General features: G+C 32.3%; 1 protein-coding gene across 2 annotated transcripts in view; it reads right to left on the bottom strand.

The window, feature by feature from the left end:
- LOC115879940 overlaps positions 1 to 14,974 on the bottom strand; it is a 20,822-nt gene extending 5,848 nt beyond the window's left edge. The window contains exons 1-7 of one of the 2 annotated variants that reach the window (XM_030897008.1): positions 14,788 to 14,974; positions 13,348 to 13,599; positions 10,960 to 11,182; positions 7,686 to 7,828; positions 7,301 to 7,427; positions 6,810 to 6,866; positions 5,005 to 5,242 (exon numbers count right to left, since the gene is read on the bottom strand). In XM_030897008.1, the coding sequence (XP_030752868.1) occupies positions 5,005 to 5,242; positions 6,810 to 6,866; positions 7,301 to 7,427; positions 7,686 to 7,828; positions 10,960 to 11,182; positions 13,348 to 13,599; positions 14,788 to 14,817 (1,070 nt within the window). In that variant the 5' untranslated portion in view covers positions 14,818 to 14,974. Of the gene's footprint in view, positions 1 to 5,004; positions 5,243 to 6,809; positions 6,867 to 7,300; positions 7,428 to 7,685; positions 7,829 to 10,959; positions 11,183 to 13,347; positions 13,600 to 14,327; positions 14,453 to 14,787 lie in introns of those variants that run through there. The other variant, XM_030897007.1, reaches the window with a different exon arrangement.
- Positions 14,975 to 15,308: the final 334 nt, after the last annotated feature.

Here is a 15,308-nt window from a genome sequence, read left to right as displayed (position 1 = left end):
ATAGATACCGTCTCTGTAAGTGCACTCTACAACCAGCTCGATTTTGTCAGATTCCATTTTTTCTCCCGGTATATCGGCTATAGCTTGAAGAAAATCTAGAGTTGCTTTCTTCACAGCAGTCGATTTAACGTTAGATTTAGAAGATTGCTTGTTATATTTTATTTTAAAGCCATAAGTTTCCAATAATTCTCCAGACTCATTGTCACGGAAATACATCAAAATTTCCTTTAACTAAAAACATGTTTTTATTTAAACGATATTCAAACAATATAGCCCCACATACACCAGAAAATTTGGCCGGGGGATTTGGTCTGCTGTTTTATAATTATACTTTCGCGGAATCGTAACCGTATTCGAAATTATTTTGTATTATTTGAAATTTGTGTCTAGGGTTGTTAATTTATTGAGAAATTCAAAAAATTGCGGATATTATTGTTATGATTGTACAGGATGTCCCATTTTGGTTGAAATCATACGGTATCTCCTTTATTCGTGAAGATAGAAGGATGCGGTTTGCACAAATCTGTTCCACTTTTTTGTCAAACGGAAGATGCTGTAAACAAAATTTTCATAGCCCTCTTCGTTTCTGAGCTACAGGGTCTTTTTGAAAATTTGACAATTTGGGACACCCCCTGTATCTCTGTTACTGTGAAAGATATCGATAAGGTGAAAACTGTTTATTGTAGAACTTTTTACGTAGAATACAGTGGCTTAGTCGGTTATTCTACGAAAATAATATTTTTAAAGATATGAACTGAAGTTAAGTTTTCTTAAATGGAACACCCTATATTTATGAAGTATATGATCTGGCTTGCCATAAGCTTCTCAAAAATATATATCACTCTATATTTATTTTTACTATTTACTTCAATATTTAGAAATTTTTGTTAAAAGATCATATTTGTTAGTAGGCCATGATTGTAAATAAAAGAAACTAAAGAATTATTAAAAGTATACTGCTATCTGTCTCTTGCAATGACTAAAGAATACAAGGACTTTTGTAACGCCCGTATGTAACGCCCATCTGGCAGAACTGGATGTAGGTCCATGTAGCTTAATGTAACTCCGGACCCGACTCTTTTAAAATACCGGATTTACCCATCTCCAAATACGAGAGTTTTGGTACGTGACAGGCCAAGTACGCAATCCAGATCCGCAGGCCAAATCTTCTGGTATATGGGGGGCTAATAAAGAAAAAAATGTTACATAATCCTTTTCAATAGCGTCAATGATCCCCGCTGAAAATGCGTGATAGTTTCGAATAAATTTATTGTTAGACTTCCTTCGAAATATTACGTATGGGACACTTTCATAACTTCTCTTAATAAACTCTTCATGGGGTATATCCAATCTCTGGTGCATTACATTCAGAACGCCGATTCTAAGTAGTCTTTTTGCGAACCCCTTCGATAAATTAAACGTTTTCACCGATTGCTGGATATCAACCTTCGTGAGATACTAGAACAAATGAGACATAACTAGTAATGAGCCAGACTGGTCTTGGTCTTGCACATAAATCAAAGTTCATGACCAAAACTGCGTTTCATCTGCAAGACCAAGGCCGACCAGTGCAAGACTGACGCAAGATCAAGACCAGCATGTAGGACTCTTGCGGTCTTGCATTTTTTTACTTTTTTAAACTTTACTCTCCCCTATAAGTTTTTAATGAGAAAAATATTAAAAAAAGGTTTATCCGAAACTATTGCCAGCTGAAATGTAATGTATACGTCACCAATAAGTAAGGTCCGGCCGATCTCGGTCTCGGTCTCGGTTACAGTCATTCTCGGCTAAAAATCAGATCGAGATCTCGGTCTCGTTTTCGGCATAAAACAACCGAGATTATCGGCCACGGCCGAGACTGCTCACGATCGTCAAATGAGCTTATTTTTGAGCCTCTCGGTGCATGGATGAATGCGAAATACAAGTCCGAAGTCGAAAAAAAAGAAAAAGATCATATCTGATCCATATACTTAATATGATCTGATCGAATCACAAAGGGGGTTTCCCGGACAACTAGCCTTCGTATTATTATGCGTAAATGAATGATGACTAATGAACGAAAAATGTTAGTGTATTATTAATGTAAGTTTTATAAATTTAACAGAATTGTGCTTTTATATGAATTACTCGCGTACCTATTCTACTAATAAGTAAAATTTTTGTGTGTAATAGTGTAATTATTCACCTCCATACAGAGTTCTGAAACCAGCAACTTATACATTATTTCTAGACTGCACCACCAACAAGCGTCTCTAGAAAACAACTATTTAGAAAGAATATGATGAAACACTGCATAATTTGAAAGGATGCAATGCTGAAAAATTACTTTTTTAACCTGTAACATAGGCTAAAAAACAATGATGAGCAATAGACACATAACATGTTATACTCTGTGATTATGCTGTAACGATTTTTCAGTTAAAATTTGCGGAAAATTGGAAATAATTAGGTCTGATATTAAATAGTTTTATACTTACACAACTGGTGTCTTCAGTTTTCGTTGCCATCTTTACAAGTTATATGAAAATTACTTAATATTTTAAATTGTTTAATTTGAGATGCACAAGCCGAAAGCCAAAAACAAAGTCAAAGTAACAATTTTCTTATTTATCGAGATGGCATCATCAAATTCATGTTTCTACATGCTGGGAACTTGGGTTGGAGGGACGGGATCATTTGCCCTATAAGCCATAAGTCTCTGATTAGAATTTCAAAATGAAAGTATAACGAAAAATGGTTTAACTTACCACTATAGCAGGCCTAATTTTTAAACTTAAGTTGGGTAACTAAAGTGAAAAAAAATGATTGAAAATCAATTAAAACAAATTTTGTTTTAAACGTTTTGAAGAGTAATAAACTGTTCGTCCATACCTGTATAAAAATTACTGAGTGAAAAAATGTATGTACATTTCCCTGATTTTTTATGTAAAAAATGTCTCTTGTGATAAAAATCGCTACGAGCAACCGTTCGCAAGATATTTAGAATGGAAATACATGTCATTATTGACAAAAAAATAAATACGAGTAGATAGTTATTTGACTGAAATGATAAATTTGAAAAGTTTTTATTTTTTAAAAATAATCGTAAATTTTTCTTCGAAAAAATGACAGTTTCTGTTGAACTTTTGACACAAAAACAATTGTTTAATTTATGTCAGTGATGACAGGTATTGTTAATTTCGATTCAAAATATCTCGAGAACCATATTACTCGTAGCGATTTTTACCAAGGGACCTTTTTTACTTAAAAAAACCTCTTAAATGTATATTCTTTTACTCAATAGTTTTATACGAGGTACGATCGAAAAGATCTCTCAAACCAGGTAAAAAATTTGTAGATGGCGCCCTCTACAAGTAGGAGTCATATTGACATCAAAATCAAATTTCTCATGGCAAAAAAATTCCTAGATACCAATTTTCATCCAAATACCTACGTTACTTCAGAAATTATTTGGAAAAAATCCAAATAAAAGTGAAACTTCTACAACATGGATCTCCGAAACTAAGCATTTAAGTACATACATTTATATGAACTTTTTTAGCTATTTTTATCTGCAGAATATGCTTCTAAAATTTCCGGAATACAGTTCGAACCACCACCCTGTATATGAGTACTAGATAAATATTTGAATTACAAACAGGAAACAGGCTCCTATTAGTTTTTTTTCACGAGAATCTGCTGCTATTGGTTAAAAATTACGAAAAAAATTGTCACGTCTAGATGGCTGAAAATTGGTATATTTATATAAAATTAAAAAAGAAACAACTTTTTCAAATAAAGTTTCTCGAAATTTGGCTAGAAAACCTATTATTTTATTAATTAGTTACCCGAGAGCAACATGCTACATTTTCTTAATTCATTTTTTAATTTATATCAAAGCAGAAACTACAGCTGGAATCGAATTTCACCTAAGTCAATAAATAGGTAAAAAAGTAGTTCCATATGATGCGGACTTCATAAAAAACTGCATAAAATCAACTATGGAGGACGCATGACGAAATTACGGATGCATGTAAACCCGCACTAACATATTAGATTAATAGACATGCGCATGTGAGTGTCATATACCGGGTGTTTCAAATTCGACGCTCCTCAGCATTAGGATCTGGAAAATGGTAGTAAATAGAGGGTGGCTCAAGTCTCAAGTTAGGCCAAAGTTGAATGTTAATGTGCCCAATGATAATCCGTTATTAAGTGGTTAAAGTTATCTTTGTCATTTCCGGAAAAATGGCGGAAAAGTAAAATCTTCGGTTTCCTTTTTGATTTTTTACGAGTAACAGTTCAAAAAATCTATGTACAAATCATTCTCAAAGAAATTTTTTTAACGTCATCCTTTGGTCCATCATCAACCTTGATTTTTTAAATATAGACCTAGATTTTTATTTAATTTTTTAAAAGCTAAGTGCACCCGAATGCATTGATGCATCGCACACGTAAAAAATGTTGCTTGTTTTTTACACGCACATAACGAAAGTGACCGCACCCATCTCTCACTAACACACTGTCTCTTATGAGAACACATCACTGTCTCTCTTACACGATATCTTCATTATACATTACTTGGGCTAGTTCGCTACATCATTGCATTTGGGAGATCATAAGCACAGTCACAAGTTTCTAAAAAAATAAAATAAAAACCCATATCCATGTTAAAAAAATATAACTGATCATGGTTCCAGAAAACCTCTAAGTGATTTTTCACGTCACGAAAGGATGAAGCTAAAAAAGGTTTCTTTAAGAATGTATTTGTGGATTTTTTCTAACTGTTAAAATAAACTCATAAAAATATAAAAATATAAAAACGTAAACCGGATATTTATTTTTTTTTCCTTCATAATTCCGGAAATGACAAAGATAAGTTCAATTACTAAAACTGATCAACACTGGGTTCATTGACAAGCAACTTTGTTCCAATTCCAGCCACCCTGTATCTTTTACCGTTTCCGAGATCCCAATGGTGTATGATCCATGGATATAAGTTATCATAGAAACAAATATACTCACCTAAATTTCATTAGCAACATGACGTATTGCTCATCCTCAGGACGGTCACATTGGACACAGTTGAACGTGGTTTGGTCCACGTCATTGATATTGACGTATCCATGACAGACCAAATGGACCTCTCCAAAACATTTCGAGCATTTTACTGTCTCGAAGTTGCTGCCCAACTCCCATAAACAGGGGCAAGTGACGTATCTCCCATCGGACACTAGGCTAATGTGATCATCCAAACTTCCCACTGCAGTGAAAATAACTCTAAATATTGTGCATACCCTGTACAATATACAGGGTGTAAATATATAAGTGACAATTGCCCCAATAAAGGAGCGTGTGTTTGTACAAATTGAGGTTTACCTAATTTGGTCCACTACATATAAGCAACATTGTACGAGAACATCAGATTTTTTGCATTAAAATAAACTGCATATTTTCGCATTTATTTTACACCCTGTAGATTACTATTTTTCTGTTTTGTCCCAACAACCTTGGTTTTGTCCAGAGACATAGATTTTTGTCATATAAAATTTTGTACAGATATGTTCGGTAACCTACAGAAAATACAGGCTCAAATAAACATCAGTCACATCACGATAGTAGTCATAGATATTATAGTATAAAAAGGGGTTAAAGTTAAAATATTGTAGTCGCAAATGGTTCCATCACACATTTTACAATACATATAAAAATAAATTCAAACTATAAGATAGGTATTTATTAATAAATCTATCTTTATTAATTTATTAATAAAGTTAATATAAATTTGAAATAGTTTCTTCGAAAAAACTTCCTCGAAATAGTTTTATAGGTTTTTATACGATCAAGAAAAATCAAAGATCTTCCTGGGTTTAAGTAAGAACAATCTTCGGATTGTCACGGGGTTTTTAACAGGACACTGTCTCCTCAATGAACACCTCAGTAGATTGGAACTAAGAAGAAACGGCGAATGCAGATTCTATGGGGAAAGTGGGGAAGCACCAGTACACCTCATCACTGAGTGCGCCGAGACGACAACCATTCGTACCATGAACTTTGGTACGACTTATATTGGAGATGGAGAACTACCTTCTATAAAACCGTCCCAGATACTGGATTTTGTCAAAGCCCTGGGACTGTATGTTGAGTTATAACTCCAGAAAGGGGGACACAATAGATCTGTAAGGTCGCAGTGATTAACCCCCCTCCTACTCATTCTAATTCTAATTCTAGTTTTATAGGTACATAATTTTTCCAAAAAATTAAGAGTAGAAGTAACTTAAATATTCATAAAAATAGAAGTACTTACAAAAATTATTATAATACAAAACTGGACAAACCGTACCTGAAACAATTTAATTTTAAATAAACAATGTTTTCACACACAAATTACTAACTCGGTTTATAAAAATGATGTTTGTATCACAAACTACTCCCTCACCTGTCGCAGTAAAGATCTAAAATCACAAATCCAGTGGAAAACTACATTAATTACAACAATGAAGATCGAAAGTTCAGAAATAACAATAAACAGCTGATGTTTTACCGGTATCAAATTTGAAAGTGTGGTTTAGATCAGTAGAAAAAGAAACAAAATATCTCCCTTTTTGTCAGTTTTTAGGCAACTATAAAAACTTGATAAGCCATCTAGTGCGACAGGAAATAATTATCTAAATTAACAGATCGTTCAAGGTCGTATATCTCTCTAAGTTTAACTACTATAGTGACGCCAAAAATCATTACACCTCTATTTTCACGTAGGGCATGGAGATTATGTTGAAAATATTTCAAAACCACTTCCATATCTCTGAAATATACTTATGTTAACTTACCATCAGTTAAATCTATAACAGACGAATTAGTTCTTGGTCTCTTGTGTGGCTGCTCATCTATGTAAAAAAGTAAAATATAACTATGTACAGGGCCAGTGAAAAATAAAACAAAATTCATTACCTCATTTGTTTGAAAAATTAAGAAAAAAATATTAAATACAAAAATAGCTTTAGACTTTAGGGCATTATTAATAATAAGGTGCAGAATTTAAAATGATTTTTGAGTATACAGGGTGCTTCAAAAAATGTGGCGTATATAACATATGTTTTTTTTAATATCTGTCTATATTAAAAAGGATAAATTTTAGGATATGCACCATCATAAACCATGCACATTTGTATAATTTTTTTTTATATCTTTATATCTTAACCAGGTCACCCTGTATCTATTCTAAATGTATTTCTAGATTTTGTGTATTTTATTGTATTTCTAGATTTTGTGTAAAATTTTCGAACTTTTTTGTTAATATTAACAATAATAAAATTCTTACCGGATACAGGTGATTTTGTACCGCCTGCCATATTTTCTTCGACCCGTTCAGTTTCAGGAATTTCGGCCTCAATTTCGTCCTGGTTATTTCTACTAGATATAGGACTGGATTGTCTCGAAGTGTTAAACTTAAAATCAATCACAAATAAATAATACCGTATGATCGAAGAAAAAACGGCATCAAAGATGACTGGGGAATGACAATCGATGATAATTTTGGCGAGGTCAATTTATAGACATCATTTACTAAAAATTGACATAAAACTTCACGTCTAGGGCTTGACCTCGCCAAAATTATCATCGATTGTCATTCTCCAGTCGTCTTTCAGGCCGTTTTTTTTTTATACGGTATTAGGTGTGTTAAAAAATATTTTGATTTAACATACCATTTTTCCTCTGCCATAACAATTAATCTTATGAAAACCTGTATTAACTTCGCCCAAATTAACGACTTTATTTACACTATTATCTAGACAGTATGGCTCTTTTGCTACCTCGAAGTAAGGAGGCTCATATTCTAGTGGAACCTCTAAATTTGACCAAAAAAAATATATTCAAAATAAATTCGCAAAAAATTCACAACAAATGAAACGTTTCTTTTTTTTAATAACCCAATACTAAAAACGTTTTCCATTTGTTGCGAGCTTTTTCGTAGATTCTGTATAATAAATACCATCACAACTATTGATGCGTTCAAAAATAAAAAGACTGAAGTGTAGTCATATACAGAGTGTTACAAATTCAACCCTCACTATTGATCATATCCAGAAATATGGCGGCAAAACTGAAATTTCCAGTTTTCATTGTTATTTCTTACGAGTTTATCTTGACAGAAAAATCTATAAAGATATTATCAAAGAAACTTTCTTAGCATTATCCTTGACAGATGACCTGAAAAATCACTTACCACGTTTCGTTTTTCTGGAACCATCATCAACTTTATTTTTTTAAATATGGTCTGGAACCATCATCAACTTTATTTTTTTAAATATGGATATGGGTTTTTTATTTCACTTTTTAGAAGTTTATGATCTCCCAAATACAATGATGTAGCGCACTTGCCCAAGAAATATACAGGGTTGTTCACCCCATACGACGCGGAGTATTGTAGCTAAACTATTTTTGCAAATTTTTGCAAATTGCAAGTTTTGGGTTCGTCGAAGGCCTATTAGAGCTACAATTTAAATATATTTTTACAAGATACAGAGTGTCCCAAATAAATAAAAAAATATCAAGGTTGTATTTTTTTAAACGTAACACCCAGTATATTATTACATTTTTAGTTTCTACGATTAAAATAAAGGTAAATTTGATTAAGGTTTACCGCATTTTAATCTTACCGTTTTTGAAATATTTAGGTTTTTGTCAAAATACAGTAATAATTTTAATTCTTTATTTCTCTAGGCGTATTTAAGTTTTTAAAACTAAATATTGTACTGAAGTATTTCTATTTACTAAATTTTTTGTTGCAATAATAAAAAATATACTACCTTATACAGAGTGTCTAAAAATTTATTTTAAATAATAACGAGCTTAAAACGGCAATAACTTCTTTAATTTAAATAGAACACACTGTATATTTTGTGAAAATCAGATACACAATTTAATTGTCTATCAAATTGTATTATATCATTTTTTTCCTATGTCTTCAGGCTTTCGTAGAAAATCCATTTTCTTATAATTTAGACCTCAATTATCAATATACCCATGGAATTTTGACATTTTAGATTATTTTTAAAGATGTAACAAACTTTTAAAGGGTACAGATACTAATATTGTCGATATAGTTCGTTTACGTCATTAAAAAATAAAAAAAAATGTTTAAATATTTGTAAGAGTAGGTACCAAATAATATGATTCCAGTATTCAAACTGCATTAATTGACTGTTTGCGTTGATTAATAATAATTGCTTCAAATACTAAAAAACTCAATTTTGTATGTGTATTAGACAGTGTGGTAAAAAGTAACACCTTAAAAATTTTATTTAATTTTTTGACGAATGCTGATTTATAACAACAGAGACGTTCATTTTCATAACTTATTATTATATTGATTTCTGATTCAAAATCCACATTTATTTCGAATAATTTATTAACTAACACAATTAAATATATAATTAATTAATATTCGGGCGGAAATACTGGTGGTATATTTAATTAATGGTATACTCTTTTATAAAGATTTAAATAGTTTTATGTTTGTATATAAATAGGCTGGTAATATTATTGTTTTTAGCACCTGTACATTTTGTATATTTGTTGCTTTAAAAACACTCTAAAATGTCAATATTCCATGGGTATATTGATAAATGAGGTCTAAATTATAAGAAAATGCATTTTCTATGAAAACTGGAAGGGATAGGTAAAAAATGGTATAATACAATTTGATGGACAATTAAATTGTGCATCTGATTCTCCCTAAATATACAGGGTGTTCCATTTAAATTAAACAAGTTAAAAGTAAACAGGACACTCTGTATGAGGTAGTATTATTTTAATAATTGCAACACAATAACTGATCAATAATTCAACTTCAGTAAATATTTAGTATTAAAAACTTTGATACCCTTGGAGGAATTAAGCCTTAACATTTTTACTGCTTTTTACTACATTTCACAAAATTGAAAATATTTCAAAAACGGTAAGGTTTAAGGGTGATAAACCTTAATCAAATTTACCTTTGTTTTAATCGTAGAAACTAAAAATGTAATAATATACAGGGTGTTCCATTTAAAAATACAACTATGATATTTTTTATTTATTTGGGACACTCTGTATCTTGTAAAAATATTTTTAAATTGTAGCTCTAATAGTCCTTCAACAAACCCAAAACTTATAATTTGTAAAAATCTAATCGTTTAGCTACAATACTCCGTGTCGTATGTGGTGAACAACCCTGTATAATGAATAATATTCTCATAAGAGGCAATGTGTGGGAGAGAGATGGGTATACGGGTCACTTTCGTCATGTGTATGGAAAAAACAAACCCCATTTTTTGGGGAAGTGCGATACATAATTGCATTTATACCGTATGATCGAAAAAAAACGGCGTCCAGTTGGCTGGGAAATGACGATCGGTGACATTTCCCATATAAATTTACATATAAAATGACAGCGATCTTCATTTCATAGCCATCGCTGACGCCGTTTTTATTCGATCATACGGTAGGAAGTCATAAGCAACTAAAAAATAAAAATCCAGGTCTTATTTAAAACATCATGATGGCCCCTGAAAAACGAAATCTCTTTTATGTAGTACGTATTTGTAGATTTATTCTACAAATAAAAAGAAATAAAAAGGAAAAACAGGTAATTCAAATCTTTCCGCCATATTTCCGGATATGACAATGATAAGTTCAATAATTACATCCTAAACGGATTATCATTGGGTTTACGAAGAGGCAACTTTGCCCCAATTTAAGCCACCCTATATCTCTTACCGTTTCCGAGACCCAACGGTGAGAGGCGAATGTTTCAAACCTTGTATGTATTACTCAAAATAAATTAACTGAATTTCTTTTGTAAAATACAGGGTGTGGCAAAAAGTTTGCGATAAATGGAAATATTTCTTTTCTTTTACAACTTTTTTTTTGATAACTCAATAACAAAATCCCATTTGTTGCGAGCTTTCTGGTACACGCAATTCGTATAATAGATACCGTCTCTGTAAGTGCACTCTACAACCAGCTCGATTTTGTCAGATTCCATTTTTTCTCCCGGTATATCGGCTATAGCTTGAAGAAAATCTAGAGTTGCTTTCTTCACAGCAGTCGATTTAACGTTAGATTTAGAAGATTGCTTGTTATATTTTATTTTAAAGCCATAAGTTTCCAATAATTCTCCAGACTCATTGTCACGGAAATACATCAAAATTTCCTTTAACTAAAAACATGTTTTTATTTAAACAATATTCAAACAATATAGCCCCACATACACCAGAAAATTTGGCCGGGGGATTTGGTCTGCAGATAAAAACTTTGTATTTATGTGGCGGACCAAGCCAAATCCGCTGACTTGATCTGTCAGATTAGATTGGTATAAAAAACGAAGGATAAAATCGGCGGACTTGTAACTTGTAACGCTCTTTCTTTGTAAGCAACAGTTTCTATTCCGATAAATATTTATGTACCTATATAAAATGATGTAAATCCTACTAATATCGACCCCTATCCGCGAAACTGCATTGCTGACAGCCAACCGGCCCACGGTGGGGTATTAGCATGAAAAAGGTGATCGAAATTAGAAACAGCAAATGTGTTTAAGGTTTCACAAAAAAAGATAAATGATAAGTTAAATTATGTCTGCAATGAATGGCGTTGCTATGGGTGTATTTAGTTGCATTCATCTGTTTCAACGAAACGTCAAAGTTGTTACTTCTCACAGATAAGAGGAAAATGGCTAAATTTAATGTCTAAAATTATAAATTGTTTTTGTTCTTGTGCTCTTTTTACGTTTATATTATTGTTTTGATTGAATATGGCTCAGCAAGCTGCAGGTATGTATTCTACAGAAACGTATTATTAATTTTGATATTCTCTATACTAACGATGTTTTTTGCAACTAAAAGTTGGGCGTTCAGAAAATTTGATTAAATTTGTGACATTTTTATTATACTTAGAGATTTAGTTGCGCATTTCGAAGAATTCATCATTATATACGTTTTACTTAGTAAACATTGGACTTTCATACAGTAAAATAAAATACTGCGACTTTTTGCGACTTTGCTGATAAAATGAGAAAAACATTCTTGGTTTCCTCTAATTTGCCAATCAGTGATATACTAATGCGAGGTGTAAACCGCGATGGAATTGTTGTGTACAAAGCGATCGCATAGTGCCATTAGCAGTATAACACAATTTGGCATTAGTAGCGACTTTAGTGGTAAGGGCATTGCTCGCGGATCAGTCATAGCATTAGTAGTATTAGTTGCGATATTCTACTGGTATTAGTGGCATTGTCCGTGGAAACACTGGAACAGTGATTTTTCTTTCTTTTTTTAGAATCGACGAATTATCCTTTATTTTGTTCATATTATTTCCTCTTTAATTGAAATTAGCAATAATTTATATAAGGTCTACATAAAAAAAATTTCGATCAACTATCTGAGTCAAATACCCCACTGTGCGGCCACGTCGTCGGCAGATAACGAAAACATATCGATGCAGCGAAATAAATCAGTATTGGAATAAAGAGGGAATTGTAACTGCTGCTGAGTTGTATTTACTGTTTTTTAATTATACTTTCGCGGAATCGTAACCGTATTCGAAATTATTTTGTATTATTTGAAAGTTGTGTCTAGGGTTGTTAATTTATTGAGAAATTCAAAAAATTGCGGATATTGTTATGATTGTACAGGATGTCCCATTTTAGTTGAAATCATACGGTATCTCCTTTATTCGTGAAGATAGAAGGGTGCGGCTTGCACAAACCTGTTCCACTTTTTTGTCAAACGGAAGATGCCGTAAACAAAATTTTCATAGCCCTCTTCGTTTCTGAGATACAGGGTCTTTGGCAATTTGGGACACCCCCTGTATCTCTGTTACTGTGAAAGATATCGATAAGGTGAAAACTGTTTATTGTAGAACTTTTTACGTAGAATACAGTTTTCTTAAATGGAACACCCTATATATTTATGAAGTACATGATCTGGCTTGCCATAAGCTTCTCAAAAATATATATCACTCTATATTTATTTTTACTATTTACTTCAATATTTAGAAATTTTTGTTAAAAGATCATATTTGTTAGTAGGCCATGATTGATAATAAAAGAAACTAAAGAATTATTAAAAGTATGCTGCTATCTGTCTCTTGCAATGACTAAAGAATACAAGGACTTTTGTAACGCCCGTATGTAACGCCCGTCTGGCAGAACTGGATGTAGGTCCATGTAGCTTAATGTAACTCCGGACCCGACTCTTTTAAAATACCGGATTTACCCATCTCCAAATACGAGAGTTCTGGTACGTGACAGGCCAAGTACGCAATCCAGATCCGCAGGCCAAATCTTCTGGTATATGGGGGGGCTAATAAAGAAAAAAATGTTACATAATCCTTTTCAATAGCGTCAATGATCCCCGCTGAAAATGCGTGATAGTTTCGAATAAATTTATTGTTAGACTTCCTTCGAAATATTACGTATGGGACACTTTCATAACTTCTCTTAATAAACTCTTCATGGGGTATATCCAATCTCTGGTGCATTACATTCAGAACGCCGATTCTAAGTAGTCTTTTTGCGAACCCCTTCGATAAATTAAACGTTTTCACCGATTGCTGGATATCAACCTTCGTGAGATACTAGAACAAATGAGACATAACTAGTAATGAGCCAGACTGGTCTTGGTCTTGCACATAAATCAAAGATCATGACCAAAACTGCGTTTCATCTGCAAGACCAAGGCCGACCAGTGTAAGACTGACACAAGATCAAGTCCAGCATGTAGGACTCTTGCGGTCTTGCGTTTTTTTACTTTTTTTAACTTTACTCTCCCCTATAAGTTTTTAATGAGAAAAATATTAAAAAAAGGTTTATCCGAAACTATTGCCAGCTGAAATGTAATGTATACGTCAACAATAAATAAGGTCCGGCCGATCTCGGCCTCGGCCTCGGTTACAGTCATTCTCGGCTAAAAATCAGATCGAGATCTCGGTCTCGTTTTCGGCATAAAAAAACCGAGATTATCGGCCACGGCCGAGACTGCTCACGATCGTCAAATGAGCTTATTTTTGAGCCTCTCGGTGCATGGATGAATGCGAAATACAAGTCCGAAGTCGAAAAAAAAAGAAAAAGATCATATCTGATCCATATACTTAATATGATCTGATCGAATCACAAAGGGGGTTTCCCGGACGACTAGCCTTCGTATTTTTATGCGTAAATGAATGATGACTAATGAACGAAAAATGTTAGTGTATTATTAATGTAAGTTTTATAAATTTAACAGAATTGTGCTTTTATATGAATTACTCGTGTACCTATTCTACTAATAAGTAAAAATTTTGTGTGTAATAGTGTAATTATTCACCTCCATACAGAGTTCTGAAACCAGCAACTTATACATTATTTCTAGACTGCACCACATTCTTGGTTTCCTCTAATTTGCCAATCAGTGATATACTAATGCGAGGTGTAAACCGCGATGGAATTGTTGTGTACAAAGCGATCGCATTAGTGCCATTAGCAGTATAACACAATTTGGCATTAGTAGCGACTTTAGTCTCTAGAAAACAACTATTTAGAAAGAGTAGTTAGTAGCGTCTCTAGAAAACAACTATTTAGAAAGAATATGATGAAACACTGCATAATTTGAAAAGATGCAATGCTGAAAAATTACTTTTTTAACCTGTAACATAGGCTAAAAAACAATGATGAGCAATAGACACATAACATATTATACTCTGTGATTATACTGTAACGATTTTTCAGTTAAAATTTGCGGAAAATTGGAAATAATTAGGTCTGATATTAAATAGTTTTATACTTACACAACTGGTGTCTTCAGTTTTCGTTGCCATCTTTACAAGTTATATGAAAATTACTTAATATTTTAAATTGTTTAATTTGAGATGCACAAGCCGAAAGCCAAAAAACTAAAAAACCGACAAAAAACAAACGAACGAAAATTTGAAATTATTGATGATGTTTGAAATGTCATTGCGGTATTGCCATTTTGTAAATTTTTGTGGATATTTTATGAAAAAATATTCTATATTGGAAACTAAATTTACAGGAAAAATCGGCAATTATTTTTTCTATACCTCACTGCCTACTATTTTAATAGAAAAATAAGTATAAATAACAATTTTACCAAATATATTTTGATAATTTTAATTTTTACAGCAGCGATGTATTTTGGGTTGCATAAATCGTAGGAATAATCACAAAATAGAAATCAACTTTTGAACAATTGATTTCTATTTTGTGGAATAATATTGAAAGTAAAAAATGTGATCAAAAACCTCATGAAAATTCAGTATCATAGACAAAGAAATATTTTTTTTTATTT

This window comes from Sitophilus oryzae, unplaced genomic scaffold (genome assembly GCF_002938485.1).
Source record: "Sitophilus oryzae breed Bouriz unplaced genomic scaffold, Soryzae_2.0 scaffold_1590_pilon_pilon, whole genome shotgun sequence".
NCBI lineage: Eukaryota > Metazoa > Arthropoda > Insecta > Coleoptera > Curculionidae > Sitophilus > Sitophilus oryzae.
Note: the sequence above shows the minus strand (reverse complement) of the source record. Positions and strands in the feature narration are given on the sequence as shown.